Source organism: Trichomycterus rosablanca, chromosome 16, assembly GCF_030014385.1.
Source record: "Trichomycterus rosablanca isolate fTriRos1 chromosome 16, fTriRos1.hap1, whole genome shotgun sequence".
Classification (NCBI taxonomy): domain Eukaryota; kingdom Metazoa; phylum Chordata; class Actinopteri; order Siluriformes; family Trichomycteridae; genus Trichomycterus; species Trichomycterus rosablanca.
The window spans coordinates 3,302,363-3,318,986 of NC_086003.1; the positions used below are offsets into that span (position 1 = coordinate 3,302,363).

Consider the following 16,624-nt stretch of genomic DNA (forward strand, 5'->3'; position numbering starts at 1 on the left):
GTCCAGAATCTTATTCTGATCAGGGCCGTGGTGAGTCCAGTGCAACCCAAAAACACTGTCCGATAAACAGGATTACATTTACAGCATTTAGCTGTACACTTTTATCCAAAGCGACTTACAGTACTGTGACTGTATACTGTCTAAGCAATTAAGGTTTAAGGGCCTTGCTCAAGGGCCCAACAGTGGCAACCTGGCAGCGGTGGGGCTTGAACAAGTGACCTTTCGATTACTAGTCCAATACCTTAACTGCTAGGCTACAACTGCACTGGAATGCACCCTGGACGAATGGTTTAAGCCCCACACAGCCAGGTTGCCATTGCTTGGCCCTTGAGCAAGGCCCTTAACCCCCGATTGCTTGCAAGTCACTTAGAAAAAGTCGACTTATTTGATCTACTGTAGGGTAACACACACCCACACACACCCACACACACCCCCACACACACACACACACACACACACACACACACACACACACACACACACACACTTAGGGGCAATTTAAATAAGCCAATCCACTTTCTGGATGTTTTTATGAGGTGGAAAATAATTTGAATACAGGGATCTATGTTGCTGTGCTGCACTCACTCCTACAGCGGCGCCGCCCTCTAAACAAAATGTGTGTGATTAATTATTGTTTAAGGTTATGCATTTCAAACCTATATTCAAATCATTGAATTATATAATTAAAGCTGGAGTATGTCATTTTCTGGTCTATATTGCCCTGGAAAGTCTGAGACTTGTGTTAAAAAATTTTAGTTTAAAATTGAAACACTTTTTTGGACTTAAAGGTCAAAGATCAGCTGATTTAGAGTCACTCTTCAAATGCCAAAGTTTACATTCAATGCAAAGCAAAGCCTGGTTTGTAAATCCTGGTATGGTTCTAGAACTGACTTAAACAGATTATAAAGGCTCTTTAGTGGAATGAGTTGGTATTGACAGCACAGGAAACCACCCTGTATCACCAACATAGTCCAACTCTTAACTTTTGTCATGCATTACATAACAATACCCATAAAGGTACCATAACATCTAAACCAACTCCGAATAACCAGAACAAACACTGACAAACTGGTAGAAGCAGGTCATTACTGTTGCCATCACATTTTCCACCAACTGCAGCACATAGCTGGCAACTCAGTCACAGTGAGATCAGGTTCAGAAGCAGGAAACCACAAACAGAAGAACACCGTCCTGTGGGTACATACCATCTGGGTCCGGCGGGAGTGCTTCGCTGTGTCCTGACGCACTAAACTCCAAAGAATCACAAAATCCTTCTGCTGTGACAGCTAAGTTGCAAGAAGTATATACCGAACACTTACAGCACACACAGGGAATACACCCCAGCAAAAAATGGAGTCCCAAACTCCTCCCAAACAGATGAAAACAAGCCCATCCCTCTGAACGGTCTGTCAGCGGCTGGTAGGAGGGTCCGACTCTGCCCTTGCTCGCAGGCAGCCAAGAAAAATGTATTGATTGTTCCCAAATCGAGGAAAAGAGAGGGACGGGTGCAAGAATACAGGTTACAATGCAAGTGGGTTTAAGCTAGTTTGATTAGTGACACAACATTCTAGGTGAATCTAGGTGCAGAAGAGTCACACCATAGGGGGCAGACGCCAAACATGAAGCCAAGCTGGCAGGGTGGGACGGGTACACTCACTGCTTTGGAATCTTAACTAAGATCATCAAAATGAGCACAGCCCGGCCCTCACAGCCCCACCCAAAAACACAAGAGAATGACGAGATCAGTAAGAGTAAAACATACACTAATTACACAACACAATAGAATCAAAGAGACACAGAGACTCTGGACTAAAGGTGGAAGAAATAATGACTGATTTTTAATTAGAGATTAAAGGAGGGATCTTAAGGAGGCAAAAGTAAGAAGAATATACAGGATGTTTGAAGTTCTAGAAACAAGCACCTAAAACAATATTAAATAAAGTGTTTTGACACAGACCAGCTGAAACAATGCAAGAGGAACTGATTTAAGTCGGTGTTTATAAGCACTGAAAAGCTTTTCTCAAACCGGATGGGTAGATAAGCGTGAAACGCAGTTCATTATCTATGAGAGCAGCGCCATCTGCTGCATGACTGAAGCACTACAGTTACCATACCTCAATTCATTTCATTTTTACCACAGCTTTACCCTGGGTCCGACTTTGCAATCCATAGGAGGGACTCGGCCATCCTCCCCACTTCCCAGACACAGCCAGTTATGTCTGTATGTAGATGCCCGAACGGTTGATAGCACTGCTGGGAATTTAATCACTGGATCCCAGCAGTAATGGGCTAGTGTTATTCATCGTTGTGCCACCAGAGCACCACCCGGACGATAATAATTCATCACATTTTCTTTAGACAGCTGACCACTTGAGGGACACTAAAATATATGGTGACAAACTGGGGGCTGACCAATACGGTACCACTGTAAAGTGTTTTACCAATTTCAATGTGCCTTGGCATAGATCCTACAATTTTCTCCACCTGGACTACAAGAATACAACAATTTTTAGATGCAAATCCCCCTTCTTTACAGCCAATTTATTTGGACAAATTTTACCACTTTTTTTTCCCCAACACTGGCTATTCAAAACAATATTTATGTATTCATTCATAGTTAGAAATGCTTTTTTATTTAATCTGGCATTTGGATAGGATAGGATATGATAGGATAGGCTAGGAGAGGAGAGGAGAGGAGAGGGGATGGGACAGGATATAGGATAGGAGAGGAGAGGAGATGGGATGGGATGGGATGGGATGGGATGGGATGGGATAGGATTAGCCTTTTATTATGCCACGGGGAAATTTGCAACGTTACAGCAGCTTTAAAGAATATAAAGATATAAAATGTTTACACATATATTAAAAAAATAGAAATGTAAGGATATATTAAAAGATATATAAAAAATACAAAAATTAAAATCTCAGTTATCCGTCCCTGGATGTTCACCGGTTTCGATGGTTGTAACTTAGTCATTCGAAAGTCCACCACCAGCTCTTTTGTCTTACTGGTTATTTAACCTGTTTCGGCTTTATCACTTCATGTCTACTATTAAATTAACTACCATTAAATTATATTTACAAAAATGAAAAGACAAAACAGAATATTTTTAAAAGTTAGGTATAGCTTAAATGCCATGGCACAGCTGAGTTACAGTATAGTTGAGGCGCTTGGATCACGCAGGAATCTAATACACAAGCCCATCATCATCATCATCCGCAGCCCTGACCATGTCTCATAGAGCAAACAGTCCGGTCGAGGTGAAATCTCAGGAGTCGAAAGATAAAAGATAGGCGTTAGCCTGTAGCTCTCCTCAGCCAGCAAGGACTGGACAAACAAGCAGAGGTCACCTGAGTGTACAGGACATCTCATCATTTGAGGAACATGGAGATTTAATGGTATAAAAGGTGTGAATGCCTAAAATAAGGTTCCACCAATATAATAAACTGGAACGAATGACCACTGGCTTTCTCAATTTCATGTTGATTACTCAGCACTCACTTTTGCCTTTCCCTTTTTTACTTCATGCTGAAACACATCCTGTGACATCAAGTTTAAATCTGTGTTGCCTCATCAATGATTCACATGGCCATCATTACAGTTCTGTACAGACATGTCGTCACATTTTTATATATTTTTCCATTAATTAGCTATTGCAAAATTAAAATCTATATGTCATTAATAATGACGTCCGATGTAAAAATCACAATGGCACCATCTGCACGTAACCGTTTGTAAACATGCCTTTGTGATGACTGAAGCGGATGACTGTACCACCTCTTATCCTACACCTGTATCAGCATAATGTGGAAGCCTCAATCAAGCCAAATAGGGAACAAACTGTTAAACAAACACCACCACTGGGCGTGTCGTTATAACTGATTGCTGTACTTACCCTATCAGAGCTGTCATATACATTCCTAATATTTCTGGGGGAACAGACAGCTGAATGAGTCCGTGTTCTCAGTGTATACTTCCAGAGGGGTTTGAAAAGAGGCGTGGATTACTGAGTCACTTGGCAACCCTCTTTTATGTTGATAAACATGTCTGAGGCGCCCAGCCCACATCCAACTGAACCCAATCAGAAATGTGATGAGCTCAGCACGAATCAGGAGCAGTGAGGAAACGCTTGCTTTGTAACAAGCTGACCGTGTCTGAAGAACATCAGCTTAATGAAACTCATGATTCCCTGTCGTAAGATTCTATGGAATTCAGTTTCAGTCAATTACCATGACATAATTACAAGATACCACTTAAACTGTGGGTCAAAAACGGGTAAACATTAAAGGGAAACTGTCTCTTCTCAAAACCATGCAAAAAATCTGAAGAAATTTGATGAATGATGTTTGAGCTTAACTATGTTTCCCAGACTACCTTGACACAGTGCGTTCTTTGCATTTTATTATAATTGTTTTTTAAGAGGATGCTTGGGTGGCACTATCATACCACTGCAGAGTGTTCGTACTTGTGAATTGGCCATGTCTAATGGAGGACGGGTCAAACAGGTCTGTTCTCGCTGCCGCTGCAATACGCAGTCTCCAGGAATTGCCTGGGTGTCTGTGTGAGTAAGGAGGTATCACATAGAGCTTAACGTAAGTCTCTGAACCTGATACACTGACTGAGCACATGATGGTCTGTATGGCTCCTTGGTCAGAACAGAGGCCAGCCAGGCAGGTAGTTTTTAAGTTTAGCCATTCCAATATTTCCTGCTAATAAATATTGATTTTACCATAAACGATATAGCACTTCAATTTAGCATTTGATCATTAGTATCCATCAGTAAAACAATATTTTAGTGACTATTCTTAACTGGAGCTCATGCAATGCATGAAAGATCAACACACTTGAACATGAGTGGCATCTGATTCTATCCACATACCCTTACAGTGTCACTCTAATCAATACAGCAAAAATAAATGCCAGCCCTACCACCCAGTGTGTGAAGTCAGTTATACCCTTAAAGTTGATTGATAAAGTGATTGCTGATTGATGATTCATGTTAGAGGTGTATAACACTATCTGGTAGACAAAAGCTTTAAGTCAATTGTGCATATGTTGTTTTATAAAATGGGAATTAATCAGTCAGTATGGAAAATGCCTCGTTTAGGCTGGCCTGTTTAATGTGTACACAACGTACACAATGCACACAAATCAATCTGGAACTGTTATCCTCCAACATATTTTAGATCCATATCATTAACTAAAAATCTGAGCTACATACCTCCTTAGTGAGGAAGCTGATACTGAAAAATAATGCTGATAGATTCATAATCAGTGCTACTATTTATAAGTTTGCAACCTAGTATGCAAGCTATTTTATTTGTAGAACGTCTATCTTATCACACTGTTTATTCATCACAGAAACTATTTATGCTGCTAACAGGTTGAGGAAGGTGTGGAATGACTTGGGACGTAAGTCATTCAAGTTTGTTTAGAAGCGAACTAAACAAAACTGTGGAATCAAACACTGGACGCTAAAAGTCTTGGCATGTAATTGCATTTGGTATTAAAGAAAAGCATGTAAATCATTTGAACTATTACTTTACCTGCACTTGCTTTAAATATATACTAGCCAAATACATGGTACATTTCATTTTAAGTCACCAAAGGAACAAGAATTACTGCCAGCAATGGAGACACCACCTTAAAAATACATAAAAGCTGTCATTAAGACCTTACCTTTGAACAAAGGTGTGAATGCTAGCAGTAAACCGGCGTGTGGTAAAGTGCACGGCTAGCAAGTGTAGACAGATCAGCCTGAACACCTGGGACTAGCAAATCTGACATTCAGGAAATCTGGCAAAGTAGAGCAACAGACTATCACCTGCACTCTCCACCACTCTACTGTTTGAACCACTCTACGCTTATCTACACAGCAGCAGTAGGTTCTCACAAAGAGCCATATTGCATACGAGAGCCATGCTATGCCTTGTGTGCAGCTCCACCACACATGTTGACCAGACAGCAGAGGTTGGATTTGCAGCATGAGGAGAAAGCATAATCTTAACCTATTAGACCTTAACTCCATCAGAACTTACATAGAATCAACTACAGCTTCAGATTTCACATGGTCACATATACAGCAGTAGTTTGACTACACTCATGGAAATACATGGAACAGTGATCTCTTTACCAAGTCAAGGAAGAAAACCCAAATCTGGTCTGAATTTATTTATTCATTAGGATTTTAATGTCATGTTTTACACTTTGGTTACAATCATGACAGAACAGGTAGTTACTGCTTGCACAAAATTCATCATTTTAATTTGGTAGGTCCAGTTCACCTCACTTGCACATCTTTGTACTGTGGGAGGAAACCGTAGCTCCCGGAGGAAACCGGAGCAGACACTGGGAGAACATGCAAATTCCACACAGAAAGGACCCGGATCCCCCCACCTGGGAACCGAACCCAGGACCTTCTCGCTGTGAGGCGACAGTGTTGTGCTAGAATTTATATATATAATGACTTACATTATCTTTAAATGATTTTTTGCTATTTGTAAAGATATAAAATAAAAGAAGCTGATGGGGTTGTAAAGGGGTTAAAGAGTCCTGACATTATGTTTTTGCTTAATTAAAATTCACAGTCCAAACAGGGCATAAATGTTTACTAGGTATAAAAAATATCTAGATGTAAATATATGGCCATAATAGACTGGGCACAAATAGATGACCTTATTTATTATTATTTTAAGAACAATCATACGTGCACAACTGTAAATGTATTGCTTTACAATATTAAACATTTATTTCTAAGCTTAAATCTGTTTACCCCGTTCTAAACCAGACTCTTTTTTTTTTTACTATTTGTTACAAGTCATCCTAAACCATCTGTGTGTGCTCTGGGTCAAACGACTGCTCAGGCCGGATCATCTTACGCAACCTCACTGTTTGTGTTTACTTAGAGACACTAATGTCATGCATTTAAGCATGCGCTTATAGATCAAAGATGATGAAAAAATGTCATTTTAATCAGATGTTTTTAAGCTTTTGACTGGCACTGTACAACAAGTTCAACACGATGTTTGTGATGTTTCTAAGGACCTGGCAGTCAGGAACAAATGCAGTCGGCGCTCGAAGCCAAAGAATGTGTTTGTGTTCGGTGGATCTCAGACGTGATCTACAACTGAAAACACTGAGCTGAAATCTCTCAGTGCTGTTTGGAAACATTAACAACATAAATCATGTTGAAATGTGGTGATGCAGTTAGTTTGGTACATGTTGGGTAAACCCCTGCACCCAGACTTAGCCTCCGGTCGCAAATACCATTAATCGTTATCAGCAGCTTTTTCTGTATCGATCAATAGTGGCATGAAAGAATGTCAGCCTGCTGACCACTGTAGTGACCTAACATAGAATGTAAACCATAAGATTTTTACATTTATTTAATAACCACAGTTATGATATTAATAGAATACTCTAATTACATTTAATCTGCATTGCTCACATCTGTGTGTCTGATGACCACAATGATTAATTTTGAAACATACAATGAACACGTTGTTGGTTTTGAAGTCAGAGACCTTAACTTACTCCTTAAACATGTAGGAGTAAAGAAAAGAAGAGAAAAGAATTCTCTTTTTCAGGTCAGTGCAAAGTCCTTCAAGTTCATCTGGCACACCCAGTTTTATAACATGTTATAAAGATATTCAATATGACCAAAAGTATATGGACATCTGACCATGAGCTTGTTAAACGTGCCATTCCAAAGCAGTGGGCATTAATACGAGGGTTGTCTCTACTCTGAAAAGCTTCTTTTTTTATTATTAGATTTTGACAGTATGTCTGTGGGAATTTGTGCTTGTTTGGACAAACAAGAATTTGTGAGGCTTGACATTGATGCTAAGTGATAAGTCCTGGCTTTAGAAAACCAAAACCAAACAGCATTCCAATCATTTCATCCCAAGAGTGTTCATGGGTAGGGGGGAGCATGGAGCTTAGCGTGGCTGTCCATACTCGATACAGCTTCATAAGGAAACCATGCAGAATGGACACATGACGGAGGGTGATCCGGCTCATTTTGATCATATTGGGGTTATGCAACTGCAGCAAATCTACAATTGGGGACTGGATATGACTAAATTGGAAGATAAAGGTAGAATAATCCAGAAAAAAGAACATATAGGGTTCAGTGGGATTAAGGTCAGGGCTCTGTGTGGACCTCTGGAGTTTCTTCAAATTAAACTCTTCAGAATGTAACTTTCTGGACCTTTATTCCACTCACAGGAGCCCAGAAAGGGTGGAACAGATATGAGCCTCCTCCAAGCACCAGTACAAAGCTGGAAGCATAGAATTTGTTTTCTACTGTCAATTTTATAAACGTGTTAGCAATATGGGTGAAACACCTAAAATGAATAAAATAGAAATATTATAATCATAATAATGAGCGATGAACTATATAACAGATTATTTTAAAGACTTAAATCAATATCTGTACCCGTTTACAACAGATAAGCAGGTGATATAATCAGACAACCTGTGCTGAGAATCTTTAAACAGTCCGTTGACTTTCTAAAGCCGTTTAGCGCCGACTGACTGCACTAATGGGTCCTGATCTGATCTCTATTCACGTTACAGGACCTAATGTGCTAATCATCTCACTATTGCTGTCTAATTACATTAGCCTTTCCCTACTCTTATGTCTGAACTGATATATCAGAGGCATGTGCACAGGTGTTGGCTTTATTATCTAGATTCTTTCAGGCAATGATAAGTAGAGGCGCGGTCAATCATCGTCACTTATGCTAATTCTAATCACGAACAGCCGGGAGCAGGTTATTGTGGCTCTGCCTGCTTGTTGAGATGTCTGAGGTCGGAAAAGCCGATCCCAGTAATACTGGTTGCAGGGGTGGAATGCATCCCAGGGAGGATGCAAGTCTATCAATTTATTTATTAGGGTTTTAACATGTTTGGTTATATTCATGACAGGACAGGCAGTTACTGGTTGCACAAGATTCATCAGTTCAAGTTTAATGTCAAACTCATGGACAATTTTGTATCTCCAATTCACCTCACTTGTACGTCTTTGGACTGTGGGAGGAAACCGGAGCTCCTTGAGGAAACCCACACAGACACTGGGAGAACATGCAAACTCCACACAGAAAGGACCCGGACCGCTCCACCTGGGAATCAAACACAGAACCTTCTTGCTGTGAGGCGACAGTGCTGCCCACCAAGCCACTGTGCTGCCCAAGTCTATCAAAGGGCATTACACATTTACTTAGTGGTAATTTAGAGAAGCCAATTCACCTACTGGTATAATTGGAGGGAAACTGGATCTGCTGGAAGAAACCCACTAAAAATCTGAATTTAACCCAGCGCACTGGAGATGTGCAAGACCAACTGAAAAGGAACCTTAATCTTTAGGCTGAAGTAGATTTCTGACACCTCAGTTAAGAAAACAATAGGCAGGTCCAGGAGAAGAGGCTGTTTAGTTTATCACTGACTCTAACGTTCAAATACAATTAAAATAAGAGGGTTTAGGCTCCAGGTTTCTTTGATAAAGAAATAAATATCATTTAAAATTTATAATATGTGGACAATACTAGACTGGATCTGGCGCAGCGGAATATTGCGCTAGCACACAAGCGCCGAGATTCTGAACTCCTCTGTTTAAAACTCGCCATTGCCACCAGTCGGCTGGGCGCCATCTAGTGGGCATAACTGGCAGTGTTTGCAGCAGACACTAATTGGCTACCGTGTCTGCTAGGGCGGGATGACCGGACTATGTGGCTGCTGTGCAAGGACCCTGATTAGCAGATAGAGAATGAAAAGAATGGGTCTGCTAAGGACTGCGCACGGGTCATAGGAGACGTGAGCCAGTATTTGAATGCAATCAGGGATCCCCAGCAGCGCCAGACAGATTGAATACGCTAAACTGGGAGAAAATGCATAAATAAATAGAAAAACAAAGACTAGACTGAATCATAAATACTGAAAGTACTTCATGATAACTCTAACATGAGGTGTAATTATGCTTCTGAATTGTCATGTGCTCTTAAATTTAATTTAAAAAGCACATTAGCTCTTAACAAGAACAGCTGCCAGGACTTCTGTTCTTTTTTTCTTAAATCATTTGAGTAAAAAGGTCAGAAAAAAGGACAGATTACATTACAGTGTTTGTATTATGGAGGGAGAGAAGAGGAAAGTACCTGATTTATCAACAAAAATGCAGTCTGGTTAATTTCCTGTGTGATTTTTTTGGCTTTCTGGAGATGAACAGTTTGATGAAAAATAAAACACAGAGCACTGAGTTTTACATCATCATGCTTGGTTAAACCCACAGATCCAGTAAGACTGTGTTAATTCAGTTGACAGCACGTTGTGTTACAGAGACGTCAGGGTGCACCGTGGGTATGTATACTATGTAGCCCGGGGACTTCAACTCAGCCCACGCACATTGCTAACCTCTAAAAGCTAAAGTTTGAAAAATACAAACACAACATCTCTCAGGATTCACATGCTTAATAATACAGCTGCTGGAAGCTTCGAAGGACTAAACCAAAACCCTATATGAACAAACTCATGCTTCCCCACCTACACTGATAACACAGCAGTAGCAAACCGTGACTCAAACCTCTGCCCTTCTGTCATAAAGTTAGCGATAACAAAGCCACCCATTTACAGGGAATATGTGATTGGTCGATTTTCTGTCATTTGAAATGTACATTTTACATTAACAGCATTTAGCAAATGCTTTTATGCAAAGTGACTTACAGCAACAGCGACAAAGGGGGCATTTTTAATTTAACCCTTCAAGTCAAGTAAAATTTATTTGTATGGCGCTTTTTACAATAGACATTGTCTCAAAGCAACGTTACAGAATCAAGGACCAACAGACCAGAAACCCCAAAACCCTTTGCATCCAACACAAATTGTTCAGATTTGTATTTGCTAGGTCCTCTTTTGGGTGCAGAGGGCCCTGATAGTAATACAAGTATAGTAAAATAATAACCATAAAATAAAAGTTGGGCTGAGTTCTAGTAGGGTGGCATGTTAATTTATTATTATCAGTAAAATAAAGGCCAGTGCAATTGTCTATAAACACAGGAAAGTGGCTCTCTCACATTGTGTATGTTACCGCCCGACACAGATAAAGCTGCTGCCTTCCGGGTGTACGTGTCTACTCTTTATACTGTATTATTAAGCGCACAATAACAGCACACTGTGTACTCCCACAACGATCCAATTATTAAAACAGTAAAAACCAAAGTTTATGGAAGAAAGTAATCATTCCTAGACAGGGGCACCACACAAGACAGAAAGGTGTGAGAAAAGCTAGTGGTCACACAAAAACGGTTGCAGACTGACCTTAAAACAGCAGGAACAACAGTTACACAATGACCAATAAGCACTAAACAGCACTTTTCTCTAAAGAAAGCATATCCCAAGAACATCAAACCCACAAGCTCTCTTCAAATGATTTTAGGGAACTACATGTCATAAAAATGAAACTTAATGGAGTAATGCACCATAATATATGAGTAAAAGTAAACTGCAACAGCCAGGACATAACTACATATATAAACTTTAAATTAACCCACATGATGTTGTTTGGGTTTGCACATCAACTTTGTGCTTATATAACCACAAGTCAATGTTATATTTATATTTTAGATTATAGGGTTTAATGTAAGTGAAATGAATAAAAGCCCTAAAACAGAACTTTGTGACCTTTGTTGGTATCAAATGTAATTTTTGCCTCACAAATCCCCTATTTACAAATTATATGCACACTAAGCAACTTTTAATGACACTGCCAGTAAACGAGCCACACAAATCACTGCACTGAAGTCACTGCCATTACAAACAACTTCACTGTACAGATTTGGATCATTTTCCCAGCAGCCATGTCACATTCCATTACTAATTCTCCTCCTTGAGTCCTGGGTCTAAGCCAGCACACCCTGCCTTTGGCTCTGCCCTGTTCTGTAACTGTAATAATGCATGAATCTAACACTATCATAAATCAATTCTGAACCAAATAAGGTGTTGATATTAATAATAACATAAAGACACATGCATGCTCCTGATCTGTACATAGAGACAGAGTTACACGCCCACCATTCACTCCATACTTAAACATACAGTAAGAGCAATAAACCGTAAGTGACCTGTTCCTCCACGGTGATGTCCTGCAGAGCTGGGTTAGGTCCAGATGAACCCCTGAACCAGCTGAGGATCTGGCCCATGTTCGCAGCAGGTGTGCTCTGTGTTTAAATCTGTGTGTGTGTAAGTGTGTGTTCCGGTAACTTTCCCTCAGTGTTTCTCCTCTCAGAGCAACAGCATGTTCCAGGCACGGCCAGAAAGAGGGAGGAGGAACTGGAAGGGGACGAGCTGAAACCAGGCTCAGGGGCGGATCATGGCTCCGGTCTCTGAAATAGCAGGAATGCTACACGGAGGGGGAATGTGCAAGAGGGGATGAGGGCTAAACTGGGAAGTTCTCTCACTTATCTGTTTTAAACAGGATGTCATCAGGAAATAGGAAAAAAAAGATTGGGGGTAGGATAAGACATTTGTGGAGGCGTGATGAACGCTATCCACAGTAGGGGTCAGCATGGCCATTGTCTTGGCCTATATCCTCTCTGGAATATTATTCCTTTTTTTCTAACAATAGGGCCAATATATAGTAAAAATCTTTTACACAATAACACGTGTTATTTGATTTTAAATAGAGCTTCTAAAAAAGAAATAAAAATCAAAAACTGAAATTACTAAATTGCAAAGGTATTCAGGCCGTTTATACAGAAGCCCTTTGGCAGCAATTACAGCTGCTTGTCTTTGCACACCTGGATTTGGGCAGTTTAGCCTATTTGTCATGGCAGATCCTCACAAACCCCATCGAACTAAAATGGCATACATCTGTAAACTGGCATCTTCTTCACAGATGTTCACTGGAGCCTCTGCTTGGGCCACTTAAGGAATTTTAACGACTCTCCTCGGGTCATTGTTGTGTTGAAAAGCTTATGTTCATATGTCCAAATACTTTTAATCATAATGTACACTTACATTTTCGGCATTTAGCAGACGCTTTTATCCTAAGCGCTGTACAGTACAGTGGCAGTATATGGTCGAAGCAATTCAGGGTTAAGGGCCTTGCTTAAGGGCCCAACAACAGCAACCTGGCAGTGGTGGGGCTTGAGCCAGCAACCTCCTGATTACTAGTCCAGTACCTTAACCGCTAGGCTACAACGTCCCTAGTGTATAATACCAAGCTCTTTACACCTCTATTAGACACTTTTAATACCTATTTACAAGCTTAGAAGTGTAGTTGGATTTTAGGCCACTATACTTGACAGAACTGCTAGAGTTCAATCAAATAATTCACAAAAATAATAAATAATTACATTTAAAACACATTATTTCTTGCAGACACAAATAAAAGAAAATAACAGAAATTAGAGATCCATGTTCTTTAAATAGGGATTATGTAAGAAACTCCTAATACAAATGTACAGCTGACACTACGTTTGACAGGTACGATTTTTGAGAGGTTTGGTGTTTGGATAAAAGACTTGCACGGCTTGTTTTCTTCATCAGAGCATAGCGGTGAGGTCCTGACCTGTCTAAAGTAGCTTTTAAGTGCATTAGGCGTCAAACACGAAACAAAGCAGGACTGTTCTGCACAAACATTCCAGTGTGAGCGCTGGTGAAAGCGGCTTCCTTCATTTATCTCTCACAAGTGAATATACAAGTGAACTGGCTACACTGTAAAATGACTAAAGAGCAAAGTCCAGGTTTTATGGGTAAAAGTGACTGAAGTTTTGTGACCCGAGCCTGTAGATAAGAGATCTTTTGGGTGGAACGCCTTATGGAGTGAGTAATCTAAATATAGTATTAGTTTAATTATTATAAAACCTAAGACCAACTCATCAAATTATTATTTTAGTGCTGTTTTTAAATGTCACCTAAGTTTTAGTTGGTTATTTGTTTTATTCCACCTCTTTTGGCTTGCAACTTCACTCCCTAACAGTAAGCAGTCTTTATTTCTCACTAGAGGGAGCAATACTGGCATTAAATAAATGTTCTCCTTATTTTCAGAGCACTGTAAACATGTTCCACACACTTTCCAAAATTCTTCCATTGCTCATTATAAACCACACACACACACACACACCTCACAAATGGCTTAGCAATGTACCTAAGGTTTATTTCAATATATTTATTAACTTAAGACAAATGTCTCACTAACACACACCCAGTTTTAACCTTTATTGATTGATCTGTTTGTACCTTTTTGTAAAAAATAGATAACACTGTAGATAAAACATGAAGGAAATCACAGTAACATACCTACTTTAATCAGATACCAAGCAGATGATGATTAAATGCATGTGGGCACACCTGAGGGATGAGCTCAACCAACCTGAATGGAGCTCAACAGTCCTGTTAAACCTGCTACTGTCTCTTAAAGAAAGACACAAGTTCTTCATAATTGTAGGTCCAAACTAGAAAAATGGACCGTAAATGTGCACATACACCCAGACTTTACACACTGTGTCTAGTGTCTCAGTGCAGTTAGCTTAAATGTGTTTAGGGGCGCAAATGCAAATACCATGAAACACCATACTAAGACCACATTTCAAAACCTTGACCTGACCAGAGTCCAGTGTGTGTCACTGAAACAGGAGCCAGCACATGTTCAGAGTATTTATAGCTGTTCACAGGTCCCGAGTACTGTCAGCTTGGTATTATAGGCAAGCATACGTAATTTAACATGCTGATATTCACATGGTTGCATATGCAGAATTACATCCAGCACTGAGTCATATTAAGAAATATGTACAATTAACTAATACATTATTAATATCACAAACCAAAACGTCAGTAACAGGATTCAAAACACCATTAAGATGACAAAAAAACTCCCGTAACACCTTCAAAAACACCAATAACATGACCAGAAAAAACATTAACCTGATCCAAATCACCATTAACATGACCCAAAACACCAGTAACATTAGTAACATGACTCAAATCACCATTAACACCTTCCAAAACACCATTAACACCACCCAAGACACCAAGAGCATGACCAAAAACATCAGTAACACAAAAGAAAACACCTTTAATACAACAAAACACTGACCACAACCCAAAACATCAGTAACACAAAAGAAAACACCTTTAATACAACACTATGACCACAACCCAAAACATCAGTAACATGACCCAAAACTCCAGTAACACCTTCCAAAGCACCACTAACATGACCCAAAACATCGAGAACACAACCCAAAACCCAATTAACACCACCCAAACTCCACTAACCTGACCCAAAACCAGTAACACAATAAAAAAACACCCTTAATACAACATTACCCAAAATATATAAGTTTAAATCTTCAGTAAGTGTCTATTTTAACAATTAAAGATTAGATTACAGTGAACTAGTTTATTATATCAGGCAACTTGTAAGTCAAGTTCAATCAGGTTTGATAGTGTACACTAGATGGAGACAAGATTCCTTTTACTAACTCTGATCTACACTCTGAAGTGCAATTAGGATGATCACGCACAGCTTTAGGTCTACAAGTTTGGTTTTCTTTCTTCATAATAAAAAAAGAATCGCTTGCGAAGCAGAGTGAGAGAAAAATGATGACTGTGGTCTGTTCATACTTATCCACACCAGTCTATCATGAACCTACCTTTTGTGATGCATCGCTGAAATGGCCAGGCTGACCTCCTCCTGGGGTCGATGCTTCTGATTGCTGGTGGTAAAGAAAGAGAAAGTACTCTTAAACTTATATATATATATATATATATACAGTGTATCACAAAAGTGAGTACACCACTCACATTTCTGCAGATATTTAAGTATATCTTTTCATGGGACAACACTGACAAAATGACACTTTGACACAATGAAAAGTAGTCTGTGTGCAGCTTATATAACAGTGTAAATTTATTCTTCCCTCAAAATAACTCAATATACAGCCATTAATGTCTAAACCACCGGCAACAAAAGTGAGTACACCCCTTAGTGAAAGTTCCTGAAGTGTCAATATTTTGTGTGGCCACCATTATTTCCCAGAACTGCCTTAACTCTCCTGGGCATGGAGTTTACCAGAGCTTCACAGGTTGCCACTGGAATGCTTTTCCACTCCTCCATGACGACATCACGGAGCTGGCGGATATTCGAGACTTTGCGCTCCTCCACCTTCCGCTTGAGGATGCCCCAAAGATGTTCTATTGGGTTTAGGTCTGGAGACATGCTTGGCCAGTCCATCACCTTTACAATCAGCCTCTTCAATAAAGCAGTGGTCGTCTTAGAGGTGTGTTTGGGGTCATTATCATGCTGGAACACTGCCCTGCGACCCAGTTTCCGGAGGGAGGGGATCATGCTCTGCTTCAGTATTTCACAGTACATATTGGAGTTCATGTGTCCCTCAATGAAATGTAACTCCCCAACACCTGCTGCACCCATGCAGCCCCAGACCATGGCATTCCCACCACCATGCTTGACTGTAGGCATGACACACTTATCTTTGTACTCCTCACCTGATTGCCGCCACACATGCTTGAGACCATCTGAACCAAACAAATTAATCTTGGTCTCATCAGACCATAGGACATGGTTCCAGTAATCCATGTCCTTTGTTGACATGTCTTCAGCAAACTGTT

At 40.0% G+C, this 16,624-nt stretch overlaps 1 protein-coding gene across 11 annotated transcripts in view; it reads right to left on the bottom strand.

Moving 5' to 3' along the window:
• Positions 1 to 16,624, bottom strand: part of cast (calpastatin) — a 52,308-nt gene that overhangs the window by 28,763 nt on the left and 6,921 nt on the right. For 8 of the 11 annotated variants that reach the window (XM_063011286.1, XM_063011284.1, XM_063011283.1 and 5 more), the window contains exon 2: positions 15,649 to 15,711. In XM_063011286.1, coding sequence (XP_062867356.1) covers positions 15,649 to 15,711 — 63 coding nt within the window. Of the gene's footprint in view, positions 1 to 1,205; positions 1,409 to 12,114; positions 12,287 to 15,648; positions 15,712 to 16,624 lie in introns of those variants that run through there. The other 3 variants (XM_063011285.1, XM_063011278.1, XM_063011281.1) reach the window with 2 other exon arrangements.